Below are 24,502 nucleotides of genomic sequence, written 5' to 3' on the forward strand. Positions count from 1 at the left end.
GGCGGTGTACCCGTGGGGTTCAGATCAATGCGTGCTGCCTGCTGGCCACAAGGCTGGACAAAAGCACTGCATCACCCTGCTGTGTTGCTGCAATTACTGTACATAGTTATTGTACAAATCCTTCCCTTTTTAATGGGACAGAGGATTGTATTCACTGCCCCTTGAAAGACTTTACAAGAAGTATTTACAGTACTAAACTGTGACAGTGCTCTTTCTTGCCAACTATATTTGAAAGGAGCATGTAGTTGCCGTATAACTAAACTAAAGAGTGTGGAGAAAATAAAGGAAACCAAATCTTTTGCCATTTGCCACGCTGCCAAATCCATTTCTGAAACTGAACTCAGCTGCTCTTTATCTACGGTTTGGGCAGCTCTTTGTGGCTGGCTCTGAGGATCTGGCCCTCAGGTGTGGGCACCATGAAATGTTGGTAATGTCACACAGAAATGTTGGTAATGTCACAGGGAAATATTGGTAATGTCACAGGGAAATGTCGGTAATGTCACGGGGAAATGTCGGTAATGTCACAGGGAGATGTCGGTAAAGTCACATGGAAATTTCAGTGAAGTCATGTAAAAATTTTGGTAAAGTCACACGGGAATGTTGGTAATGTCACAGGAAGAAGCATCTTCCCCGTCGGTGCTGCACACTGAGTGGCCTTGTAGCAAGCACGACACCACTTTGTGAAGTGCCCTGGATCAGTGTGTGGGCCTCGTGGTGCCGGGGAATTTGGTGCTCGCACCGTCCCGTGGGCACTGTGGCCCTGTCAGTGCCAGCTCCACAATGCCGCGGTCGCTCAGGCCCAGTGACCACAGTACTGCCGTTTGTGAGGAGGATGCCCCCGCATTTATTTAATTACCACCCCCAAAACCACACACTCCCCCCACAACCGCAGCACACCACGGCCATTTCGGTCCCCCCCCCCCGGCAGCACACGGCGTGGGACTACACCTCCCGTGAGGCCCCGCCGAGCGGGGCGGTGCCTCCCCGCCCGCCCCCCTCACTACAACCCCCAGCAGCGCCCCGCGGCGGGGCTGCGGCGCATGCGCGCGGCGGGGCGGGGCCGGGGCCGGGGCCGGGCGGGGACCGCGCAGCGCCGCCAGGGGCCGGGAGCGCGGCGGGACCCGGAGCGGCGCCGGGACGGGACCGGGAGCGGAGCGGGACCCGGAGCCGGACCCCGACCCCCCGCGGCCCGCCTCGGCTCCTCGCGGGGCTCCTGTGAGTGCCGGCACCGGGCCCCGCGGGAGGCGCGTCCTTGGGTTTCTCCCTTTTCCCCCGGCCTTTGTGCGGGGCCGCGCCGGGCCTGGGACTGTCCGCGCTCCCGGTGCGGTTTAATTACTTGTTAATTAGGGCCTGGAGGGCACCGCCTCGGGGGGGAGCGCGGCGGGGGGGGCTCGCCGCCTGCTGGCACGGCCCGGAGGTGAGCGGCCTGCCCCGTTGCCGTTAGGGAGCGTGTCCCTAAAAGGGGCGAGGGGCTGGAAGCGGGCTTCGAGCTGTAATTTTTTCCTGTGCCTGCAGCCTGAGGCTCCCCAGGTGCGTGGCTCACCCCGCTGGCTTCGCCCCGCAGCCCCCCGAGGGGTCCTTGGTGCAGGCGGGAGGCGGCAGGTTGCTGGGTGAAGCGGTCGCCCCGTGGCTTGAGGGGACGCCGTGCGCTGCTCGGGGTGCGCGCTTTGGTTTCGAGCCTGCTTTTTTTAAAAAAAAAAAAAATTATGTTTTAATTTTCATCGGTTGGCTAAGCGTGATAGTTGAAATGATCGAACGTTGAGCGGCTCATCTTCGAGTGGGGAAAAGATGAGTTATATAGCTTATAGTTACGTAGAAAACGCTGTTATTTATCTGAGTAAAGTTGAGAGGGAGAATAACTTCTTACGTTTTGAGATCGATTTGGGTTTCTCCATCTCACCTTACGAATGCACGGTGCTTCCGAAGAGGTCCCTAGCCATCTGCGCATGCAGTGGTCCAAACGGCGTAAGCTTTTTTGCCGCTTTCTGACAAACTGCTTACTGTGCTGACAGAAGGCCGTCACGCCTGTGAAGATGCAGTTTCTGTTCTCGTCCTGTTACCCAGCCCCATACGTGGTACCGGGACAGAGCCATGTTTGATTGTACGGTGTGGCGCTGTGAGGTGTCAGAGTAGCTTTGTGCTGTGGAATCCAGCAGGGTTTTTCTTTTTTTTTTTTTTCATCCACTTCCTTTTTACATAGTTAGGCTGCATTCGGTATGATGCAGCACAAACACAGCCTTCACTGAGATGGAGCTGCGTCTGGCACCTCTGGCTGGCTGATGTATGATGAGTTACTCTTTCTGTCTGTCTTTGCTGTATTTTTAAAGATTTTTTTTCTACTTTTGATTGGAAAGTAGTTACGAAGTTTGAAGGCTTGTATCGGTTTATTTCGCAAGCGAGTTACAGGTGCAACTTCCAAGCAAATTGAGTAGTGCAGTTATCTGTGGGAAGAGCTCTTTCTCTGAGTTTAATCCTTCTTGGGAAGCACCGTGTTGGATAAATTCACAGGAATTTACTGTGTCCTAGGAAGTCTTAACAGTGAATTTGCAACTTGCCTTTTAGGCCCCTGCAGTTTTGTGTCCTGTTCCTGGTAATTACTTGCTGCTGTGGCAAGTAGCAATACTTAGGTCAGGTTTCTAAAGCAGGGAGGTGTGACAGTCCTGTTTTCCTGTTTGTCACATCAGTAAGCATTAGGAAGTGGGCTGAAGTCTGTCTTAGCAGAGAGAGGTTCTTAGCCTTGATGGTGTTTGGAAGAGAGCCTTGTAATTCAGGGATAAAGAGCACTGATATTGCAGAGAGTGATAACTCACGTGAGGGTACTGTGTTTGTGTGCTCTAATAGAGCTGGCACTCGGCTTGGGAGCAGCAAGTGCTGGGCTGCTGGGGATAGCTTGGTGTAAAGAGTAAGATTTTGTGAATCTGTTTGTAGTTACTCAGCGTTGTTATTTTGGTTTGTTACTGCAGGCAAACTTGATTTTGAGTTAGTTGTGAAGATGGAGTCTGTTTTCTGAAGCTCCTGTGTTAGATAACTAGAGTTGGACAATCTTCTGTTGTGTATCTGTGCGTTTATGCATTTCAGAGGTGGAAATAAAAGATGTGCAGTAGATGACTAACAGGTAGATCGCGGTGTTTAAGGGTTTTGGAAGAACAGATGCTTTCATCTAAATCGGAGGATCTACAAAAGAAGTAGTAGTATATAAGCAAAATAGGAAACATCTTAATGCTTTTTTACTTCTTCCTCCTCTCCCTCTGTATTTGTTCTTCCTCAGGAGCAGTAACCGAGCGATAGAGAGAAGACAGGCGCGCGTGTGGGGTATAAAGGTGTGTACGTGCAGGGGGAAAACCCAGATGCAAGAGATGGCCTTGGTTTTTCCAAGCAGCCGTGCTTCAGAAGACAAGGAAGTCATACCCCAGGACTAATAAAGGCTGTCTGTATGTCAGAATGTTAACGCAGAAGGGAGGAAGCGCACAAGTCGGGCGTTATTGACTGTAGCAGATTTTAGTAGTGCCCTGAAGTTTTTTCTAAAGCGCTTATCGCTTCTCTAAAGCGATCTCTGCTTGTGATACAGTCTCCAATGCAGTATTGGACACGGCCCAGAATGCCAGGCCTGCAAAATCCTTAATCTATTTTAGTAGGTTCAGAATTCCATCAATGTCGTTATTGCTAAATGGTTCTGGTTACTCGAGCTGACACCTATCATACCGCATGTAGTCGCTTCAAAATGCAGCAAACCAGAAGCACGGGAAAGTGAGAATGTGCTAAAAGTGTGAAGTTCCCTTGCATGTGTGTGGTGCTGTGCACTTTGTGACCAGCTGTACGGCAGTGTTTGTCTGAACAACAGCTTGCGATGCAGGGGAACGCATCTTTCTTGCAATTCGTTTTGTTCCCTGATAATTTGGAGCAATGGAAAACATCCTCAGAAAACGCTCGCTGGGATTTTGAGCCAAGTAAACCTTTGTGCAGTTGTACAGTTGCATGAACGTAGAGGGCAGTAACTTGCTTCAGTGCCAACATATGTGAATTTAGGTAACCGGATTTGGCATAAAACATTTTTACAAAATGGAGTAAGTAATGCAGATGTCACTAGGAAGCAAGAAGCACGTGTGTGGTTTTCTCATTTTGAATCGAAATGCGGCAAGACGTGGCCATAAATGCTGCTCTCGGTGCTGTGGAAAGTTGCATAAGGAACCCAAGTATCAAGATTCCAGTGAGCTTACCTTACACGAAGGTAATGTGGCTTCTTTAAAAAGTGATAATAAAGAAGTGTGTGCTGAAGAGGTTGGAAAAAGAAGTTCAAGTTCAGGTTTTGAAGTTCTGTGTTCATGCATAAAATGACTGAAAGGAGTTGGGTGGAAAGAGATGGCTGGGCTATTTAAAAAAAAAAAAAAAGGCGTTCTGCACTTAGTCTGCCCTCTGAAATAAGGGCTTTGTGAATCTGTAGGTCAGAGGTCGGCTTGTTCCATGCAGTGGCCTAACCCTGAAACACTCCGATACTCGCGTCTGGCTCTCTTTTATAAATAACACCTTCCTGTTGGTGCTAGGTACAGCAGCAGGGTTTTGTTACTGGTAAGGAAGGAAGCTTGGTTCATTGTCTCAGCACTGAGCAGCGTTTTCTCCCTCCAGGGACTCAGCGAAGCATCTAGAATGTGTAGGTGTTTCTTTAATCTTGGAGAAGGAACTTATTAAGCTTTCTGGTGCAGAACTGTATGAGCCACTTACTCTGAGAGATGTTATCTGCGCAGGCAGGGAGTTGCAGGTCTGGTAGACGTTTGTGGCATTCACCAGTTTAAACAGCTTTCAGGTTTGAACATATGCCTTCGCCTCGAAAAATCTGAATAGTTTCAGGTGTTTTATGGAGAAGGAAGGTGGTTCGGTGGGGAGGCTGCCGCTCCGGGACTTGGGGAACAGGTTCAGCTCAGCGCCTTGCCAGAAGCTGCCTGTGTGGCCTGGGCCGGGCTGCTCCTCTGCCCCCCGCTCGCGCTGACGCTGCGGAGAGGCGCTGGGTGCTGCGGGGACGTGGTGGGCACCTCGGGACCTGTGGGGCATCTGGCTCCTCTGCTGCAGAGGTAGAGTCGGGGGGGGGGGAAGGTTTTCAACTGGAAACCTGTCAGGTCAGCGTAAAAGACAGAAAGCAGGTTGTTAAGGCTTTGGGGAGCACTGCATCGTTCTGCCTATTAAAAAACAAAATATAAAAGCAATGCTTAAAAACCTGAGTGAACCAGGCAAAGCTTTGCTGGTGTGATCCTGCTGCTCGAGGAACACTGGCAAAGCGTCCCTGCTCCTCTCTCAGCTGGTCTCTTTGGGAAATGGTTTTTGTTCTAGGCAGGCATTACCTCTGAACGTCTCAGCTACCGGTGTGGTTTATTAGTTCCTGCTGGCGCGGTGGGCAGAGTGCCTGAAGTTGTGTTTGATTTATCGACTTTCAGGTGGAAGAGAATGAGAGAGGATCGGCGTCTGTACCCCGCCCCACCCGGGGTGGGGGATGATTTGCAGCCACTCCTACGCAGCGCTGTCTTTGACTTTATGGAGCTAAAAGCGTTTTGGATTTACAATTCTGCAGGTGGAAATACGAAATGGTCTTGTCGCTGTTGTAAACTGAAAGTGCAGACGAGACCTCGCTTACCAAGCTTTGCAAACGTGAGCTCTCCTTGCTGAGAGCCTACGCCCCCAGGAACAGCCCCTGTACCGACAGAGCTGTGATAAATTCATTACCTTAACATGTAATTATTTTGCGTATGCTCGCTGGGGGTGCTTTGGTCCCCATCGCATTTACATGCCATGTCCAAGGAGATGTTTGAACGTGTTCAGACTGGTGCCTTCATTAAGCGCTCCTCTGTTAAGTGCTAAGACAGTTACATGTTGGGCTTGTTACTGGAGTGAGCAGTCCTCTCGACGCTGCGCTTCAAAGGAAGTTGGTAACGTATTGGTTAACTCTTCGGGGAGGATTTTGATAACGGATGAGAACTTAACCCTGCACTAATAATTCAGCTGGCAAGTTTGTTTCTTTAGCTTGTAGGCTCTGTGTGCTAGTGCTGTGAAGTTTGGTAGCGGTGTTCTTGCTTCAGACGTGTTCTGCCACTCACAACTTCAGGCTTGGGCTGCATGAAGCTCGTTGTAAGTGCTGTAGCTCCTTTATTTATACAGTCTTCCCAGTTTGTGTTAGTGCTCTGTTTCTATTTTTGGGGGGATGAAAAGAGCAGGATTTCTTTGTGGAATCCATTTGTTCCCTTTCCTGGGAGAAGGCTGCAGTACAGGAGTTGAAAAGCAGTGCTGCCTGCTCACGGTAAGCCCGGGATTTCCAGGCATGTCGTTGCACATACGCGGGATTTGTGCTGCTTTGGAGCATTTCCGTCTTGCCGTGCCACAGGTCACGGGGCAATCCTGCAAGGTGCCAGGAGCCCGGTGGCTTCCTGCTGGCATCGGGATCGCTCTGTGGGTGGAGTGTTGTCGTCCTCCACAGGCATCGTGCTTGCCGCTTTGAGAAACGCCGGTGTCAGCGCAGGACAAGCGTGCAGCAAACCAGCATTCGCCTCTTTTTGCACATGCAGAAGGTGAGGGGGGAATTCAGCAAGCGGGCACGGGCTGTGCCCGACGTGAGGGCAGCTCTGTAGGCTCACGGCTGGCTTCCATGGAGGAAGGATGCTTGAAAAGAACTGTGTGGGATAAGTTACGGCAAAGTTTGTGCTCCAAGTGAAGTGTGAGGTTTTGTAGCACAGTGGCTGCACGGTCATAGCAGAGCAGCTTTTATTTTATGGGGTTTCTGCTTATGACAGAGGAGACTCTTATCGAGAGTGGGGTTTTCTTTAATTTAAGAAGTATTCAAAAAAAAAAGAAAGAAAAGGAAGGCAGTGACCTGAAAACTTTGCCATTTGATGGTCAGAAGAGAAAATTAAGCTTCCATGGTAAACAGGATCTGGCATGTCTTCTGTAAATGAGCGTTGGCTCGCTTGCAGGAGGCAGACAAAGCCTTGCTCTAACTAAAGAGCTCTCGCTGAACTTGCTCTTGCTGAAGATGCCGGAGGTTAGTCCCAGCCGCTGCAGCACTGCCGTGATTCCGTAAGTAAGCTGGGTGCTGGGGGAGTCCCCCAGCCTTCGGAGGGCAGGGTGCTGCCCCCGCAGTGCCTTACACCACGAGCTGAGCGTGGTGGAGCCCCAGAACATTAAAATAAGCCAGGTGAAGCCTCGATGGCAACAATTTTTCATCCTGAAAGTTTTAATGTGGGTGAACCGTTACATTTTGATTCTGCATTGAAATTGTCTATAAAATCGAGTTTGATTTGATAATTAGTTACTTGCTTAGAGTGTTTTGGTTTCATTAAATCCTTTTGAATTTAAAAAAAATCAACCCAAATATTCATTGGTGGTGTTCCTTTCATTATGTGATACTTGAACTGAACCACAGCAACAGTTATTTACGCAGTTGTTGTTAGACTTTGCAGTTGGCTGCAAGTGTTAAAAATAGGCTTACATGCCTTGTTATGATCTTTTTGTAGACAAAAATTGCGAATCTTGCTTTAATCCTGTGCTCATATAGAAGCACAGCATGTTACAGGCTGGTAGGCGTGCGTAATGTGAAATCCCAGGCTGCAGACACCCAGCTCTCAGGAGCTGGCTCTAGTGCCTTACACGTGGAGTTTAATGGCGCTAGGCTGAGTGTGATATGCCTGTGTTTGAATCTGAAACCTGCCTTTGGATCTGTGTGTGAGAGGTGATCTTTTAATATTACAATACCCCTCAGTTTCCCTCCGGCTTCTGCTCCTCAGTGCTTTCAGCACACCACGTTGAAGCTAGCACAGCTCTATTTTCTTTTCCTGTTCTACTTCTCTCTCTGGTTATATCTCGCTCTGAGTAACTCTGTATTACCTCGTGTCAATATGAAGTGATGAAAACTGTGCTCCTGGCTCTCTGAAAACCTTGCACTCGTGATTGTATTCTTTTGACTGGTCTTATTTTATTGCTTTCTAGATTAGTCCTCACCCCTAAAGTATAGATGCGTTTTGAGAGTTCATCTTGTGGCCTCGTGTCATGGGATGCTTCCTCTTGAAATGCTCGTTGCAGAGAGGCGAGTGCCGTTAGGTGAGCTGCTGGGGTTTTGTTCCGGCTCTTGAGAGGTCAGTGGTGGGCAGGAGTTCTGCATCCTCTGCTGCGCCTTCCCTTTTTTTTGTGCAACACCACACCCAGGGCTTTGGGGTACAAATACCTCAAAATGGAGGCAAGGGGTTAAATTAAGAGCGTGAAACCTCACTTGTAGAAACGCCCGCAGGAACTTTGCAGGCAGCATCAGCCTGGTCCACCGCGGAACTCGTACATCACCCTTAGGAATCGTGGACGGCGGAGTCGAGGAACATCAGGACGTTTTCCTGAGAACACACTGAAGGCTTTACCGAGACAGAGGTGATGCTGCTGCCGTGTAACCTGCAGGTGAAGAGCCGGCTGCGTGGCCACGTCTCTGCCTGGGAGCCAAGAGGCCGGCGGGGCTGGCTGCCAGCGGGCCCGGCCGTGAGAGCACGGGGAGGTGGCGTGGCCACGGTGTTCGCTGCGTGTCCCTGCAGCAGTTACTGCCGCTGCGGTGCTGCTTTCCACGCGCTGCTCTGTGTCCTGTGGGTGTGAAGTTGTAGCTGGTGTGGAATACAATTACGGTCGCTTGACTTGAGGCCTACTGGAAGAGGAGGGAATAGTTGTTTTAATCCCGACCTAACGAGCCTTCCTGGAGGACAGCGGATCAGATGCGTTCCGAAGCCAGCGATGGCGGAGTAAGGCCAAGTGTGAGATAAGGCTGCTGTGTCTCGGGGGTGAGTCACCAGCGCGAGTGGTGACACTTCTGTGTTGCGGCTTGGTTGGGAGCTGGATGGGTGCTGGGGGAGGGCCGTGCTGCTTGACGTGCCTCCTAGTGTGGTCGGGGATAACAGAGCCCGCTGGTGCTTTTTGTTTTTTTAATTTTGTATTTTGAAGACTGGCTTCATATGTTTAAGAACTTCCTTGCAAGTAAATACTGCCCTTTGCAGCTGCCTTTTTTTTTTTTTTTCCTTTTTAAACCACATTAGAGAAGAAATCTAAATTTAGGGGTCAGCATATCCTGGCGGCTTCCAGTTCTCATCTGCAGCATGCTGCTGATGGCTTCGTATCTGTCTAGCAAGTCAGTCGTGTCATCTGCTGACCCGAAGCACTCCATGGCTGCTGTGCCCTCTGGGAGAGAAATGGGACGGTGAAGCATCTTGGGGAAACGGCCAGTCCTAAATTATCACTGGAGTAGTGCCCAAGTCATCTCTGCAGCTCCTGGGTTAGCTTTTTTTCCTGTTGTGTTTTGGTTGCTTAAGAAAATGGGGACTTCAAGGGGTCTGGGAAAGGTGAGCGAGAAGTTGTCTCTGGACTTAAGTTATCTATACAGCATTCAGTGCCCCTGCTGGAAAGCTTTTCAGGGGGCTGAAAATAAAGAAGTTTAAACGACTGTACTGAAGATTATCGTGACTCGTTTTCAGCTCAGAAGAGCCTCTGGTTGTCTCAGGGTTTCCCCCTTTATTGCCCTGTAGGTAGGCAAGAAGGAGAGCTTTCATTGCTGTGCCTTTCGGGGCGTAAGCAGGACAGTCTGAACTCCTCCTTTCCCTTGGGAAGCCAGTAAATGGTCAGTAACAAATAAAACCAACTGGAGAGCTGCTGAATTACAGCAGGAGGCTCTCAGTAACTGCTGAGGGCACCCAGTGACCGAGCTGTCCCCAAGGCCGCAGGGAAGAGCAGCCCCCCGAGGGGCTGGGGGTGCCGCTGCCTTCCCTCTGCCAGCTGGAGCCGTGGGGAGGAGCTGCAGGCATGACTCAGGGCATCGTGTTGTGTTTATCAACCTGCTTTTATGGATGTTGTTCATCACGTCATAGAGGTGAGTAAGTAGTCGTGCATTTTTCTCAGTTGTCTTAACTCCGTCCCAGCCTGGCCCGGTACAATAATCTAAAAGTCTTCTGTGGTGTTTTGAACTTTGGATTGAATTTTCAAATGCTAGCAGAGCAGGAAGCTTAAGTGTTAGTCTAAGTTAAATAAATAATAAAAATTATATATACACACAAAGTTCAGGGAAAATACATGTAGAATAAACCTAAAAGGCCTTAAGGACCAGTGCCCGTCTTGCTTTATTTTTCAGTCCAACTTTCATATGGATAGTACAAAGCCTGTTGCATGTTCCCTTCATTCATACCGAGTTCCCCTGCCTGCAGTGAGCCAGCAGATCTGTTTTTTATGCCCGTTGTGTAAATTAAGCATTAGCTATAAAAGGCGAGATGGAGCTATTGAGATGCTACCTTGCACGCCGCTTTCGTAGTCTCGTACAGACTTTGTACTTGGAGTATGGAGGAAGCCACTGATCTGTAACAGAGGTAAACGCCAGAGCAGGTGTTGGCATGAGGCTAAAAATAGAAATTAGCGTAGGAGAGCTTAACCGGTCGGTTATAAATGGAGAAACGAGATGCCTCATGCCTCTTCAGGTTCTAGTCGTGTCATTGTGCGCTTACAGCTGCAGGCTGCGAGAAGGTGATCGGTGGCTTGTTTTGTGGTGCCCAGGAGGCCAGGCAGCCTTCAGCTGTGATATAAATATTGAGGAATGCTGGTGTACGGAGGAAAAGAGTGGTGAGAGGGGAAATCCGACAGAAGTTGGGCCGAGGCATGTACCTCCTTAAATTAGTACTCTGCTGCTGGAAAAAGGGATGTAAGGCTACAAAAATAAGCGAGACGTCCTGTTTGGATTGTAACGCAGCCCTCAGAGTGAGGAGCTTAGAGGTGAGGTTTTTTTTGAATTCCTATATATGAGAGAATTCAGAAAATGGGTTTTGAAAAATGCTTCAGCTTCTGATGGGTTATGGCAGAAACCAGGGGCTGCAGGGATTTTTTTCAGAAGCAGCACTGTGTCATCGCCCCATGTTGCCTCTCCCTCCAGGAAGGGAAGGCAAAAGAAAATGAAGCTGTATGCAGTCTGTTACAGGGCTGATACCTTCAGCTTTTTTCTCTGGAGATCAGTCTTTTTATAGGATTAGATTGTAAAAGTAGGCAAAGAGAATTCTTACGCTGCTCTGTGCTGCAGAAAACAACTGTGTGCATGTAACCAAGAGCTGTAAAAAGTGCAAAGACTTGGAAACTTTTATTTTCTACTCCCTGAAATGATGACTTCACAAACAGTAATTGATACCTGTTACATAGCATCCACGTTGTGAGGAGCAGCTTTAATTTCAAGTTCTAGGGAGCTGTCAGATTGGTGGCCTTCGTGTGCAGGACACCTGGCTGGGTATCACTACCGTCAGTATTAGTCATGGGGCAGTTCTGCCTTCGTTGTCAGGCGTGTTCAGATGCTTTAGTACCTGGGAGAAAGGCATAAATTGATTTTTACATGCACCAGCAGATTATGGTTCTTTAATGAAAGCCGAATAGAATTGGTATTAATTTGCAGTGGATTCCTGCCAAGGTGTGGTATGATGGAAGCAGTGCTTTAAAACCGGAGAGCAGTTGCGTGATTTTACGTTTCATTACAAGTTTATAACAAAGCTTGAGGGTTTTTTAGTGTCAGTCTGGTAGGCTTCAGTAATCCTATGAAGAATTTCGAACTAATCTGAAGAAAACATCCATTATATAACCAGCTTTTAAAATTAACTGGTCACTTATCCTGTATTTTCATCAGAGGATAAAGGAATAGAAATAATATTTTGTAGACAAGAAATTAGCTGTTAGCACTTTGAGACGGAAAATCTGTATGAATTTTTTCCCACTGTGGAAATTGATTTATTGATGAATAAGAGAGCTGCTGATTTTTGTATTTCACCCTGGAATAAACGGTGGGTTGCAGTTCAGCTGCCCCTAACCCTGTGCTCACGGAGGAGCATTTGAACGCTGCACTCGCTTTTCCTTAAAGCTTTTCTCAAACGCAAGTCCTCCCCCAGGGGAGAGGGGCTTTGAAAACTCAGTTGGTTTTATTCGGTGGTTTTTAATCAATTTGTGTCTTGTCTCAGAAACAAGTTTTCCTTGTTTCATTTTCTTCACATCTGCGGAGGAGGCAGCATCAGCCTGCTCAAACAGGAAACCAGCCACCAGCAGCTGCTTTTTATAGGCACAGGGCTTTTCTGGGCTTCAGAAACACTTTATAGCGAGCTGAAATCGAGTCCCAGAAGCGCTCCGTGTTGAGGACAATTTAGGACAACGCTGGTAAATGACAATTTTAAAATTGATTGAAGTTAAAACAGTGTGGTGCCAAGCTCAGCCAGCGTAGAGGTGAAGAATAGAGGGCAGCCACCCTTCAGCCTGCCCCAGCTACAGGCGTGGGGGGGGGGGTGTTTATGGGATGAAGATGTTACTCCAGCGTGAAGTGATCCCAAGAGCCAGTGGGGGAATTACTACTGAGTGCTAGTTACTGTTATGGCATTGTCTTGAGAGTGCTCAAGTGTTTGGGTTTGTTATTTAGGAGCAGCGCTCACTCACAGAGCTTGGCTTAGGTCTGTGCTATTGAAATGGTGAGCACGCACTAAGAAAACTTAATCACCTCAGTAAATCTTTTTACTTTCTTGAAGATCAAACCCGTGCCTTTGAAGTTTTGAACCATCATCTCATACCTTAAATGTGGAGACTCCTTCACCTTATGAAGGTGGAAAGAACAAATCAGTCAGGGCTCAGTAGAAGGCTTATACCCATGTCGTGTCCCTGCAGCCATGTAGAAAATACCTTGCGTCTCCAACAAGTGTGCCGACTTTGTTTTACACAAAAATGCATGAGACTTTAGTTTTAAATTGCATTCTAGTACACACACACAATTTTTAGTAGCCTGTCATCGCTCTGAAGCTGTGGTCTCTGTAGGTTTTTGCCAGTGCTGCTGAACGGGGTTTGTTAGGCCGGGTCCCTGAGGGCTGCGTTTCGGACTTGAACTGGCACCAGGAGATTTGTGTGGTGTTTGTTGGGTACGAAAAAGGTTGGTTACCTCAAGGCTGAGTTATCGGACTTAGCAGTGGTTAATAGAAATCGTTCTAGTCTTGCGTTGGAATCGTGACAACACAAAATGATTTCTCAAATTCTTGAAGCAAAACTTGAATTGTAGTCAAATTCTAACTGGTGATACAAAGCACAGGCAAGTAGGTGCAAGCAGATATCTACATACTTGTATACCTGATGCCCAGAAAGAAGTACGTGCTGAAGTGTGTATCTGCCAAAAATGAATGCTTCAAAATGTATTTAACAGTGTGTTGTGTTCTGCTGTGGTATCTCAATAGCTGCGTACAGATAGTTATCGAGTGTCTGCCTCGTTATGTGTGCGTATAACTATTTAAATAAAATTAAGGAAATAATAAAAGTAAATTTCAATAACTATTAAACTTTCATATTACGCCGAGGAAGCTGAAAGATTTTATGAAAAGGGTCTGAAGTGCTTAAACCTTTTATGTCTTGAGTTAATATTTTTGGGTGTGTGGCATTTGATTTATTTTTAGCAAAATGTAAAGACGACTGAATTGTTACAGTCCTGCTCTGGTAAAGATTGGCATCAGCCTGATTTTATTATTTAAATGTTGGCTTATTGGCTTTTCTGTATTAGTATGGGAATTTACTTCTGGTTTTAGAGCTGGCTCTTAAGGTAAAATGACTGTCCCTTAAGATAAAAAAGCAAAGAGGGAAGAAAAAATGGAGCCGTAAAAGGCAAAGCAGGCAAAATGGGAATAAATGGTCGGCAGTACAGATTCTTTAAAAACAAACAAAAAACCCTAACCCGTGACCCTTAAACTTAACCCCACGTGGATATTGAGAATTTTACTTTTGGACTAGCAAATGTGTTCGTGTCTCTGCTGCACACAGGGTCATTCTTACTTTTTTACTGCATAACGTGTGAGGATGAAAAGTTGTCTGTTTATACCATTGCTAGCCCTGAAGTGTTTTTTTTTTTTTTTTTTTTGTAGGAGAAAAGAGAAATGTGAACAGTGTTTTTAAAAAGCCTTTTTCTTGAACTTACTTGAGCAAATGTGAAAAACCGTTTTGGACAGTAGAGCTGCTGACAAAGATCCTTTCTTGACCATGAAAGGCAATGTCAAAGGAGGAAGTGTAAACCTAACATTATCTCAACTTTGTGCAAATTGTGAAGGAGAATCTGTGATTATTCCTTAGTGATTTTTTGTAAAAACTAGTCTGTGCTCTTTTATTTATTGCTTAGATAGCCTGAGTGCATATTTCAAGGAAGTAAGAATGACCCGTCTGAAAATCCAGTGCTGGTGGTGGGAGGAAACAGCTATACTTCACTTACTCTTCGGTAGAAACTTCTTTAAGCTGCTAGCAGAAACTGCTCAAAAAATAGTGGGTGGGCACAGAGCAGTTGTAAGATCCGTAATGAGGAACCTCGTGTAACTCGTATGCTTTTTGTCCTGCAGTGTGATGTTCAGGGTCAGAAATGCCTTATGTGGATCGTCAGAATCGCATCTGTGGTTTCCTAGATATTGAAGAAAATGAGAATAGCGGGAAATTTCTGCGGCGGTACTTCATCCTGGACACGAGAGAAGACAGTCTGGTGTGGTACATGGATAACCCACAGGTGAGATGTTCTTGGCAACAGTTGTTTGGCCTCTGTCAATTTCAACTTTTTTTCTTCAGAAAACTTGTTAAAAATCTGAAGAGGGGGTTTAGTATTAGTTTATGGACCTGGAAACTGTTTTTTTAAAAAAGGTGAAATCATGTAAATTAGTGTTCTTAGATATGTGCAGCCTTTTAAAGAAAAACATGATTCATGTTCTGATTAAAGCACTACTACTTGCAGTTTACAGTAAAACATAAAACCAACTTGAATATCAGTGAGTTGCCAGTGTATGGGAATCTTAAGTATTGACAGGAGAATTGGGGATCAGATGGGAACTGGAATTTGATACTGCACTTGAATCAGTTACTAGTTTTCTAGCATGGTATATTACTACATTTTTTCTCTCAAGTGTCTTGAATGTGCATTGCAGGTTCTCGCAGGCACTAGGTAGTTCTGTACTGTATAACCAGCTGAGCCAAATCACATACTAGCTTCACTACGCAGGTCTTTTATTTCACCTTTAAGCCCATGTGGAAGTTCTGTAGCTTTCCTTGCACTGCTTGGTCAGTTAGGTCTTCGTTACCTTACCTCAACAGAATCAGTCACTGAAAAGCAAATTCTAGTGATGCTTGCAATTGTGTTGTGACGTGAATGCTATATGAAGGAGGAAAGCTTTTATTCATCATGACTGAGAGCATCCTTCACCTAAGTTACTTTCAATATGTACACGCATTGGTGTTTTGTGGCGTAGGGGAGAGCAGATAGTCCCTTAGGGTTTGGGTACTGAAGCAGTGACAGCGCAGGACCTAGGCCAGCTGACAGCAGTCTGCCAGAAGAATATTTGGATACCATTCTGTCAGGAAGAATGAGTTAAAATGCAATAGAAGCCCAGTGTTCAGAGAAACGAGTCGGGAAAAAAAAAAAGGCTTAATGAATGTGACGTGACCAAATCATTCGGAAGTTCTTACTGAGGAGAAAAAAATAATTTCTGGAAATAAGGAGATATTTCAAATGTTTTATCACAACAAGTGAAAAGAAGCAATTCCTTTTTTCAGTTTCTTCTGTGATATATCTAGGATGTGGGTAAAAATTTGAGGTGCTGCAGAAGTTGCAGTTGGAGCCACTTTGTGGAGACCTTTCTTAATCCTTAAAGTGATGCAGCCCTTGATTGAGGATGAGTCTATGGTGTGTGCAGAAATTCATTGGGCTTTTTGTTCCTGATGGAGTTGCTCTATTTGTATCTGTGAAAATCACTTCAGCTGTTCAAAGAATCAATGCTGTTAAGTCAGCATTGTGATGTAAAAACAACAGAGGAGTCCTGTTTGGATTGTAAATATGTAAATCTGTAAAATGCAAACTTGCCTGCAACTTTAGGAAGTATCATGGTCTTTCCCTTTTACCTTGTTTAACTTTGCATAGTTCTTCTAGTTATATAGAATGTGTCCTTGCTTTCTGGCCAGTAACTTTAATATTAAAAAATCAGAGTCTGCTTTTAATGTTTTAGAAAATATGTGAGGCGGTCTTTGAAGTATGTGACATAGATGAGTGTCACTTCGTGTCCCTTCCGCCTGCCCAGGTCAAAATACATAAGACGCCAACATCTGTTGAGGAAAAAGTATTCTTTCCGGATTTCCTGGATGCAGACCTGCAAGAATCCTTTTTCCTCTAGTAAAATACATAAACTTTTGAAACAATTACTACTTGTATTGTTTCTAGCAGTCTTTCTGTTTTTAGTTGATTAACAGATGTGTGTATAATAAACAAGGAGTTTAGATCCTGTTGCAAGCATGCATTGTGTATTGTCTATAAAAACTCGCAGGGCTTTGTTTTTGTTTGTCAAATTGAATTTGTTTTTTTTGTGCGTAAACACTGAATGTGAATGAGAATAACTCAGTTTCACCTTGTAACATTGATTTGTTTCAGAATCTTCCCTCTGGGTCTCCACCTGTTGGAGTCATTAAACTTACCTATATTTCAAAGGTAAGATATGTAAGGCACTGATTGCTAAATATTGGTGGTAACTGCTAAGTGATGCTTATAAATGCTTCAACTTTGGACAATTTTAACTACCTCTTATGTAGGGCATGGGAAGCTTTTTGCTTGTGTGCTCTTCCTGAATTTTAGTGAAGTGTTACAAATGCTGGAGTAGTACCAGATTAAAGTCAAAGCAGACAACTGTGTTGTATAGGTTTGTTTTCTGAGTTGAAAGGGCAGCTGTTTAGTGCATAGAATTAATATTTCTGAACAGTATGCTTCAATTCTTTATGAGCATTTGAATTCCAATTAGTCTTGGAGAAAAGACAGGGCATTTATGGAGTGAAATGTAAGTCATTGGGAGTGATAGTTTGTAAATAAGAATGACTTTTAATAGTGCAGAGAAATTTATAGAAAATACTTAGTTCTTTATACTCTCTGTACATTCAGTTCCAAATACATGTAAAGGAAAATGGAGAACTAAGTCTGTGTGGTTAAACTTGCAGCAGATACTGCATTGACAAATAAGTAGAGAAAAACAATTGACCTTCTCTTGCCTTTCTGCTTTTATCACCTTTTCTTTGTATCAGCTCTTTTGTTCTCATGCTTCATCTCCCCATCTTCCATTCTGTATTTTTTTTATTCTTGTAAAGACATCAGCGATGCTAGTAGTATCATGAGTACAGAAATGCCTGATGTGCTCATGTCCTTCCTCATTTCTTTCTCACACTACTTTGACCAAAACCTCACATTTGTCATCTTAAGAAATCTTGTATCTCACTTCTAATGGGCACAAGGGTGGTACAAAGGCACCTGTGTGCCTTTGGGCACCACGGCAGGCAGCTCAGTGTGCCTTCTGTGCTGAGGCTCCACCAGACTGTGACAGTGTGGTTGCGCTGGCATTTGGGCCATTGAATAAAACACATTCAGCTGCAGGATGAGTCAGGACTGCTGAAACTGGCTTTGCTAGACAATATCTTCATGCCCAGCCCAGTGTCACGCATTGAATAGTATGACAAAGGCTACTCATGAGTCCTCTTCCACGTGTTTTACTTTGCATAGTTCTTCTAGTTATGTAGTATGTGTCCTTGGTTTCTGTCCAAGGAACGATTTTGAAGCAAGAGACTGCTTAGCCTTCTCTTCCCCCCTCAGTAGAGGTGCTCTGTAATGTGAAAATAGCAGTGCCTCTCTCCTTTGCCCCTCCTTCCCCAGCATCCCAGTGGTTTAGAGAATCTCTGAAGAAAAGTAGCTGATATTATGGTAATGAGCCAAAATATACCTGATGCCCTTGACAGTACTAAAACGTCCTTGAATTTTTAGTTCAGTTGAGGGATGGAAGTTCAAAATGAAAGCAGAAGTGTTATGTTCACAGATTTCAACGTTCTGTCTGAGATTTTTCCCTTAATTAGGAAGGTAATGAATCCTTAAACTTAAGGAATTGGAACATATGGCTTAAGCTGCCTTCTTAACATAGGACGTGCATCTTGAACTGAATTTTATAGTGTTTTTCTTTATATCTATGTATCATTATACTTGATGAGCTACCTGATGCTGCTCATCCTCAAATTCAGCTATTTAAAGGAGAAAATTGTGATATTTGATGTATATTTTTGTGTACACGGTAATATTTATGGTGTTAATTTTCCTCCTAGGTTAGCGATGCAACTAAGCTAAGGCCAAAGGCAGAGTTCTGTTTCGGTAAGTTCTCGTGAGCAGCGTGCATGCCAACTGTGTTTTTCAGAAACCTGAAACAGAGAGATGTTCTGCAATTCTAGTACGAGATGCAGCTGGTAGTGTTTTTCAGAAATAACTTGCGTTCGCTGTTTCCCCTTTAATAAGGGAGTAATGTTGGCTTCTTCATGAGGTGTTTTTATGGCTTTTTCATGCTACAGCTTAATGAGGAGTAGGTGAGAGGTTTTTATTCAGACGTTTGAAGTTTCTGAGGCAATAATAAGCTAATTAAAAACGATGGGTGTTTTCAGAGACATGGCATGCCTGTCAGCTATGGAGATAAGTAATTTAACTGTTTTAATCTGTATTGCTCACAAAACAGTTTAATTGATCTAAAACTACTGTCGTGCCTGCCAGTGCTCTTACATCAAGTTTCAGCCTATAGTGCTGCACTGAAGAAATAATTTGCTTGGGGTACCTTCAAGGTTTATTGATGTTTAAACTTGTTTCAACTTGGGTAAAGCTTTGTTTGCTCGTAAGTCCCTTTTTATTAGATTTTTCATATTTATAAGTCACTTGTCTAGAACTTACCATAATTCCAGAATTTCATGACAGGCAACTTGCACTCACAAAAGTATACATAAGGACCGGAATCAGCCGCTGCTCTGTTCATGAATAACTGTTCTTTATGGCTGCCTTCACGTCAGCATTATCTCAGCTGAAGGCGCTGAGAACGCCTGCGGGGTTTGAGGCAGTTCGCTGAGGCGCACCTCGCCGTGGGCAGCGTTATGCAGGCCGAGAGAAGGCAGCTCTGCTCGAATTGGGCAGATCCACAGCAGGCTGGCTTGTGCTGCGAGCCATGCCATGTGTGATTTTGGCCCTGGAGAGGATTGTCTGCTCTGCACTGGATTCCTCTGAAGTCTGTGCTGAGCTAGTGAAACACTTGGTAATCACACTGGGTGTAAGGCTTCGGGGGTTCTAGAGCAGTACCTCGTGTGTCAAGGCAGCTGGTGATTCCTCTGCATATGGGCACACGTTTATCCTCATCAGCTGTAGGCCAGCTCTAAGAAGGTGTAATAGTCCAAGATGCTGGCTTACAGCTCGTGATTTTCTTGATCTATTAAACCATCTTTGATACTCAGAAGGAAGAATCACGTGTATTCTTTTCATTTAAATATTGGGAGTTGTTACACCTACCTGCCAACTCATTATGCAGTTTTGTATTTGAATTAATATTTGCATCTAATAAAATTTGTTTTATATATACATCCATTTTAATATACATTCACTTTGTGGGGAGAGGGAGCTCAGGGAGACTGAATTAATGGACGAGAAAAGTATTTGTTCCTAGCATGTATTTGCTTTTAGCAATGACTTGAGCTGTTATGTTATATGTAGGGCAGCAAATGCTTAGAAGTTGTGGGAGGGTTTAGTTAAAGTTCACCTTAAAACTAATTTCAGAATAGGCTTGTGAGATACCTAATCAGGATTATTTTGACACAAAGGAAATATGTTTGTCTATTTTGGATAAAGGACTGGTAGGTGTTGCTAGGTAGAAATAGAAACTTATTAAAAATATGCTTTCACTGCTAAGTCACTAACTTTTTTTTTGTTGTGGAAATCTTAAAGATGCTTGGTCCAGAGCATCATGTATTTAGTAATCAATATTGATTTTCCAGAAATTAAAAATAAAAATCTGTGATTGTCATCACATTAATATGTTTCCTGCAAATGATAACACATACTGGTCAGAGGACTAGGGGGAGAAGCTTCAGAAATCCCTGATTATAAGCCTTGATGCTTAGGAAAGTTGAGACTGAGAAAAAGAAATCTGTGAGAAAATTCTAATTAAAACTCAAGGGTTTATTTCTATGTAATAAAAATATTTTAACAAACTCTCTATGCTTCAGATTAAGCGGAGAGTTTAAAATAAAAAAGGGAGGGGGGTTTAAGGTGGTATTGTTCTGGCTTTTTTGAATGAAGGTGGTCTGGCATGTGTGTGCATCTTTAGATGACTTCCTAAAAATAAATGAAGCATAGAGCTTAAATACTCAAAGTGGATTTTCTATCTGAAATTGTTCTTATGGTTTAAAGTTTGCTCTTAAATTTCAGTGTTGTTAGTGTTCATAATGTTTTTTTTTCACAGTTATGAATGCAGGGATGAGAAAATATTTTCTACAAGCCAATGATCAGCAAGACCTTGTTGAATGGGTAAATGTTCTGAACAAAGCTACCAAAATCACAGTAAGTCATTTAGCTGATATTTGGCAATGTTTTCAAATGTTGACTTTCTCAAGGTCTGTTACGTTTCCAGTTTTTACACTAGAGTAATCATTTCATTTCTATTAAAAAAAAAAAAGCTTTGTCTAGTCTGCAAGACTTGAAGGAACTGTACAGAGATCCCCCCAGACTTGAGTTCATTTTAGTTTTTTGCTTTTGGAATTAGATGACAATGTGTTTTCAGCTTTATTACAGCATCTGCAGTCTTTGTGCCATGTATTGGAATGTGAATGAAAATTTCATACTAGTCAGACATGCCATTTAAAAAAAAGTCTTGATACCGTAGCACTGTGTTCATGGCCTTACTGTGAGAGCTGCACAGGGCAGTGGGGAGTCTCCGTTCTACAGCACGTGTTACTGAAAGGAAGTGAGAAATAAAGAACTGCAAATCAGGCGTGCTTCTTGAAGATCAAATATAGCACTTAGGACAAAGCTGGGAGTTGATTTTGAGTTTTCAGTACACCTGGGGACTTGGCTTAAGTGGCACCAGCTTTATTCTGAGGACTAAAGCTTAGTCATTGCAACATAATTTAATGTAAATTTTTTCTAGCCTTTAACAACTTAAGAACACTTCTTAAATCCTGCTGAAAACAAATTAACAATGCTTGAATAATACTTAGTGTTCTTTTCTGTATTTATAAAACCTTATGTTGACTTATGTTATTGTTTCATGTTTGACTTTGAGGTACCAAAGCAGTCCGATCCTCTGTGTCAAATGGATACTGCAAACCGTCAAGCTGAAAGCCCAGGTGGAAAGAAGCAAGTGTCTTACAGGACAGAAATTGTTGGTGGTGTTCCTATCATTACACCTACCCAGGTAATAACTTTAAAACGAGTCGGGTGTTATTTGTTAGAGGAAGCTTTGTTATTTGGTAGGTGAGAATAGGTTGTGTGTCATTATACAGCTGTCAGCTTCTAACCTTGCTCAGAGGACTGATGTTTTGATGCACACCTTTTAGTATTACTGAGTAGTCGCTCACTTTTGAGGATTTTATTCCCTTTATACAAGATTATAAAGAATTATGTAAGGCTATAAATAACTACATGAGTGGGCTGGTGCTCTTCAGTGTGCAAAAGAAATAACTAAAGGAGGATATAAGAGGTCTACAAAGTAACAATTGGCAGAAGTAGATGGCATGTGTAATGTATGAGAGCTATGAACTCCTGAACAAAGCTAATAGTAAAACAAAGGGATAGAGGAGCTCCTTCAGTGAGCAGTAAAACGTGAGATACTTCTTGCCAAAAGATTACACGGATACCAGAACCTTTGAGTTCAAGAGATTAGATGGGTTTATGGAAGAAGCAGTCATGTGGTGTTAAACCTACAAAGCTATATCTGTTTCTGGAAGTTCCCTGAGCTGAAAATAGCTGGAGATTGGATTAATGTCATGTGAATGACATGCAAACACCTGAATTCTGTGTTGCGTGGTCCTAGAAATTGTTTTTTTGCTTTAGAAAACTCACGCTTTCTTACTGTAACTTCTAAATGAACTTTGCAAGTTCTCAACCAGAGCCTTTAGAGCCTCAACAGTTGTCTCTAAAAATCAATTGAAATATTTGGTTCTTTCAAAACAAATCAGAAATAGGATTTGTGAGTGTGGGATAATACAAATATTTCCTGAGTAGTCATAGGATGGTTATTCTTTGACCTTTAGAAAACCTGAAAATATTCTGAGCTTTCCTAATTTTTTTTTCCTAGAAAGAAGAAGTCAATGAGTGCAGTGAAGGTGCTGATAGGAATTATCTGAAACGATCACAAAGTCACCTTCCTTACTTTACTGCTAAACATCCTCCAGATAATGCTGTTATCAAAGCTGGCTACTGTGTTAAACAAGGAGCAGTGGTAAGTACTTGAGATCAGCGTGTTTCATCAGTCAAGAAGGTAGTTCTACTTACCAAGTAGATGATTTGAAGGGGAAAAAAAAAGACAGCAACTGTAGCATTATTGCCACTATTAAGGATGGTTAAAGATAAAACCTTATCCTCCTGTGGGATATAATGTCTGCATTACTTCTTTTCATGACTACTTTCTTTAGTATTGTTCTGTTGATGTTTTGGAGAAGACAAGTTGTCTGCAAGCAGATTTTCACAGTATGGTTAGCACATGCAGCAAAGAATTGTTCTCTATTGCTGTTATGTAGAGATCCTTATTTTGTTTACTAGAAGCGTCTGAATTAAAAGAGAAGTCTTGCATGCTCTTTAAAATCACTGAAGTGTTTATCCAAAGCTACTTTTAGTGAAGTTCAGAGGAAGAATGGTGAAACTTGTCAGACTGAATAACCTCAGTGGAGCTGAGTGTGGTGGCTTGCTGAACAGACTAAAAGTAAATAAACAGTTCAGATATGTGTGCTGTGAGTTCTCAGACTCGTTTCATCTTGGATTATGAAGCTTCTTGTAAAACTACAATTTTCATTAGAAGTCAACCAGGAGCATTTAACGTACTGTCTTTTAATGTTTTTTATAGGGTATTTGTGTTGCTGAGTTGCTATGATTTCAGTGGAGGTTGTTGCGAGAAAGATTAAAACTTCTGGAAGCTAATATTCTATTACAAGAGTTTTTTCAGTTCTCCTTCCCTAAAGAACTGGGCAGACACTTGCTGAATTACTTTGCAGACTATGCATATAAAATATTTTCTTTCAACAGATGAAGAACTGGAAGAGAAGATACTTTCAGTTGGATGAAAACACAATAGGATATTTTAAGTCTGAACTGGTAAGTTTCCAATTGTGTGTTGCTTACCAATGATGCTTACAAGAAAATCTAAACTACGCTTGTATTTGAAAAACGAAGTGTTCTGCTCCTGAAACTCTTTGCTCTGTACTATAATAACTCTTTGTGGTTGGGAAGAAGAAAAAGCTTTTAGGGTGGCTGTTAACTTGGACTTGAGTCTTCTCTTTGTGAATCTGTGAGTAGGGCGTTGAAGAATGACAGGGTGTATTCTGTAATCACATTAATTTTTTTAGCATTTTACATCACTTTGTACTTGCATATACTTTGCTCTTGAAACAGCCGATCATTATGGGGTGCTTATCATGCAAATGATGGGATCTTTCCCATGGCAGCTAAGACGTGTAAAGAATTCTGCTGTTCAGAGGCAATGCTTACAGAGTTTGTTTGGGTTCCATCTTCCTTCCCCACTCATCACTCTTGAACCTCTTGACAAATTTTGACCAAATGTTAAGTGCCTTCAGGCTTCATTTGAAAATAAAGTGGGAGGTACTGGAGATAGTGTGGAATTCCTTCCAACGGAAAACAGACCAACAAACAGGAGAAAATCTGTACATGAGGCATGAAACCTTAGTGTTACAAATCAAGGTAGATTGAGTTTACAGGCTAACTGTAAGAAACAAAATGTCAAACTAAGTTTTAGGCTCTTTCTGGAAAAAAGCTTTTTGGAAGTGTGAGGTGTTTGCCTTATAGGAAACGAGGAAACGCAACGGCAGCAGGAGTTTGATCTTGTTGTTGTTGTTAAGCAGTCAGCATAACACAATTCTGACATGTTGCCTATAATAAAACTTTGATTTTAATTGATTTAAAAAAAAAAACATACAACCTGAGTGCAGATTACTCACTAATAAATGCCAACTCTGCAAAGAATTGTGATGATAGTCTGCTATAGCAATGGTAAAAATGCATATGCTTTTTGTGTTTCTTTCATCGTACTCCTTTCCAGTTTAACTATTTGAAAGGAGGAATACAAAATCATGTAGTGTCCTCTATTCTTTGTGCTAATAGTCTCTTGCTATAGTGTAAGGAAGGTACCAGACTGGCCATCTGTCAGATAACAGGAAGGAGTTTCACCTTCGCAATTTCTACTGAAATCAGATTTTTTTTCAAGTTTTGAGAGTGTCATCCCTCTTCTTTTCCGGGAAGTACGTACCCAATAGATAGAGAATATTGTGTCCTGTTGTTGGACTGTAGTGGTTAATCAAAAAATTCCATGGTTTGCAAACCTGATCATTATCATCATGTTTCATATAGTCTTTGTAAACAGATAGGATCCAGCTCATCTGAAACTGATATGTTGGAGAAACATGGCTCTTTCCAGGACAGGTTAAAAAC

General features: G+C 43.5%; 1 protein-coding gene and 1 long non-coding RNA gene across 7 annotated transcripts in view; one reads left to right on the plus strand and one right to left on the minus strand.

The window, feature by feature from the left end:
- The first annotated feature begins 1,051 nt into the window (after positions 1–1,051).
- Positions 1,052–24,502, plus strand: part of PLEKHA1 (pleckstrin homology domain containing A1) — a 33,172-nt gene continuing 9,721 nt past the window's right edge. For 3 of the 6 annotated variants that reach the window (XM_083845110.1, XM_083845113.1, XM_083845115.1), the window contains exons 1-8: positions 1,052–1,215; positions 14,373–14,533; positions 16,439–16,495; positions 18,142–18,187; positions 20,307–20,404; positions 21,126–21,257; positions 22,140–22,283; positions 23,084–23,152. In XM_083845110.1, coding sequence (XP_083701236.1) covers positions 14,393–14,533; positions 16,439–16,495; positions 18,142–18,187; positions 20,307–20,404; positions 21,126–21,257; positions 22,140–22,283; positions 23,084–23,152 — 687 coding nt within the window. In that variant the 5' untranslated portion in view covers positions 1,052–1,215; positions 14,373–14,392. Of the gene's footprint in view, positions 1,216–9,337; positions 9,872–14,372; positions 14,534–16,438; positions 16,496–18,141; positions 18,188–20,306; positions 20,405–21,125; positions 21,258–22,139; positions 22,284–23,083; positions 23,153–24,502 lie in introns of those variants that run through there. The other 3 variants (XM_083845114.1, XM_083845112.1, XM_083845111.1) reach the window with 2 other exon arrangements.
- On the minus strand, positions 2,366–14,366 carry LOC310902890. The gene is made up of 2 exons (XR_014587056.1): positions 11,168–14,366; positions 2,366–3,174 (listed from the first exon to the last, which is right to left on the minus strand). It is a non-coding gene; the product is annotated as an uncharacterized lncRNA (long non-coding RNA).

Source organism: Anser anser, assembly GCF_964211835.1.
Source record: "Anser anser genome assembly, chromosome: 7".
In the NCBI taxonomy this organism is placed as follows: domain Eukaryota; kingdom Metazoa; phylum Chordata; class Aves; order Anseriformes; family Anatidae; genus Anser; species Anser anser.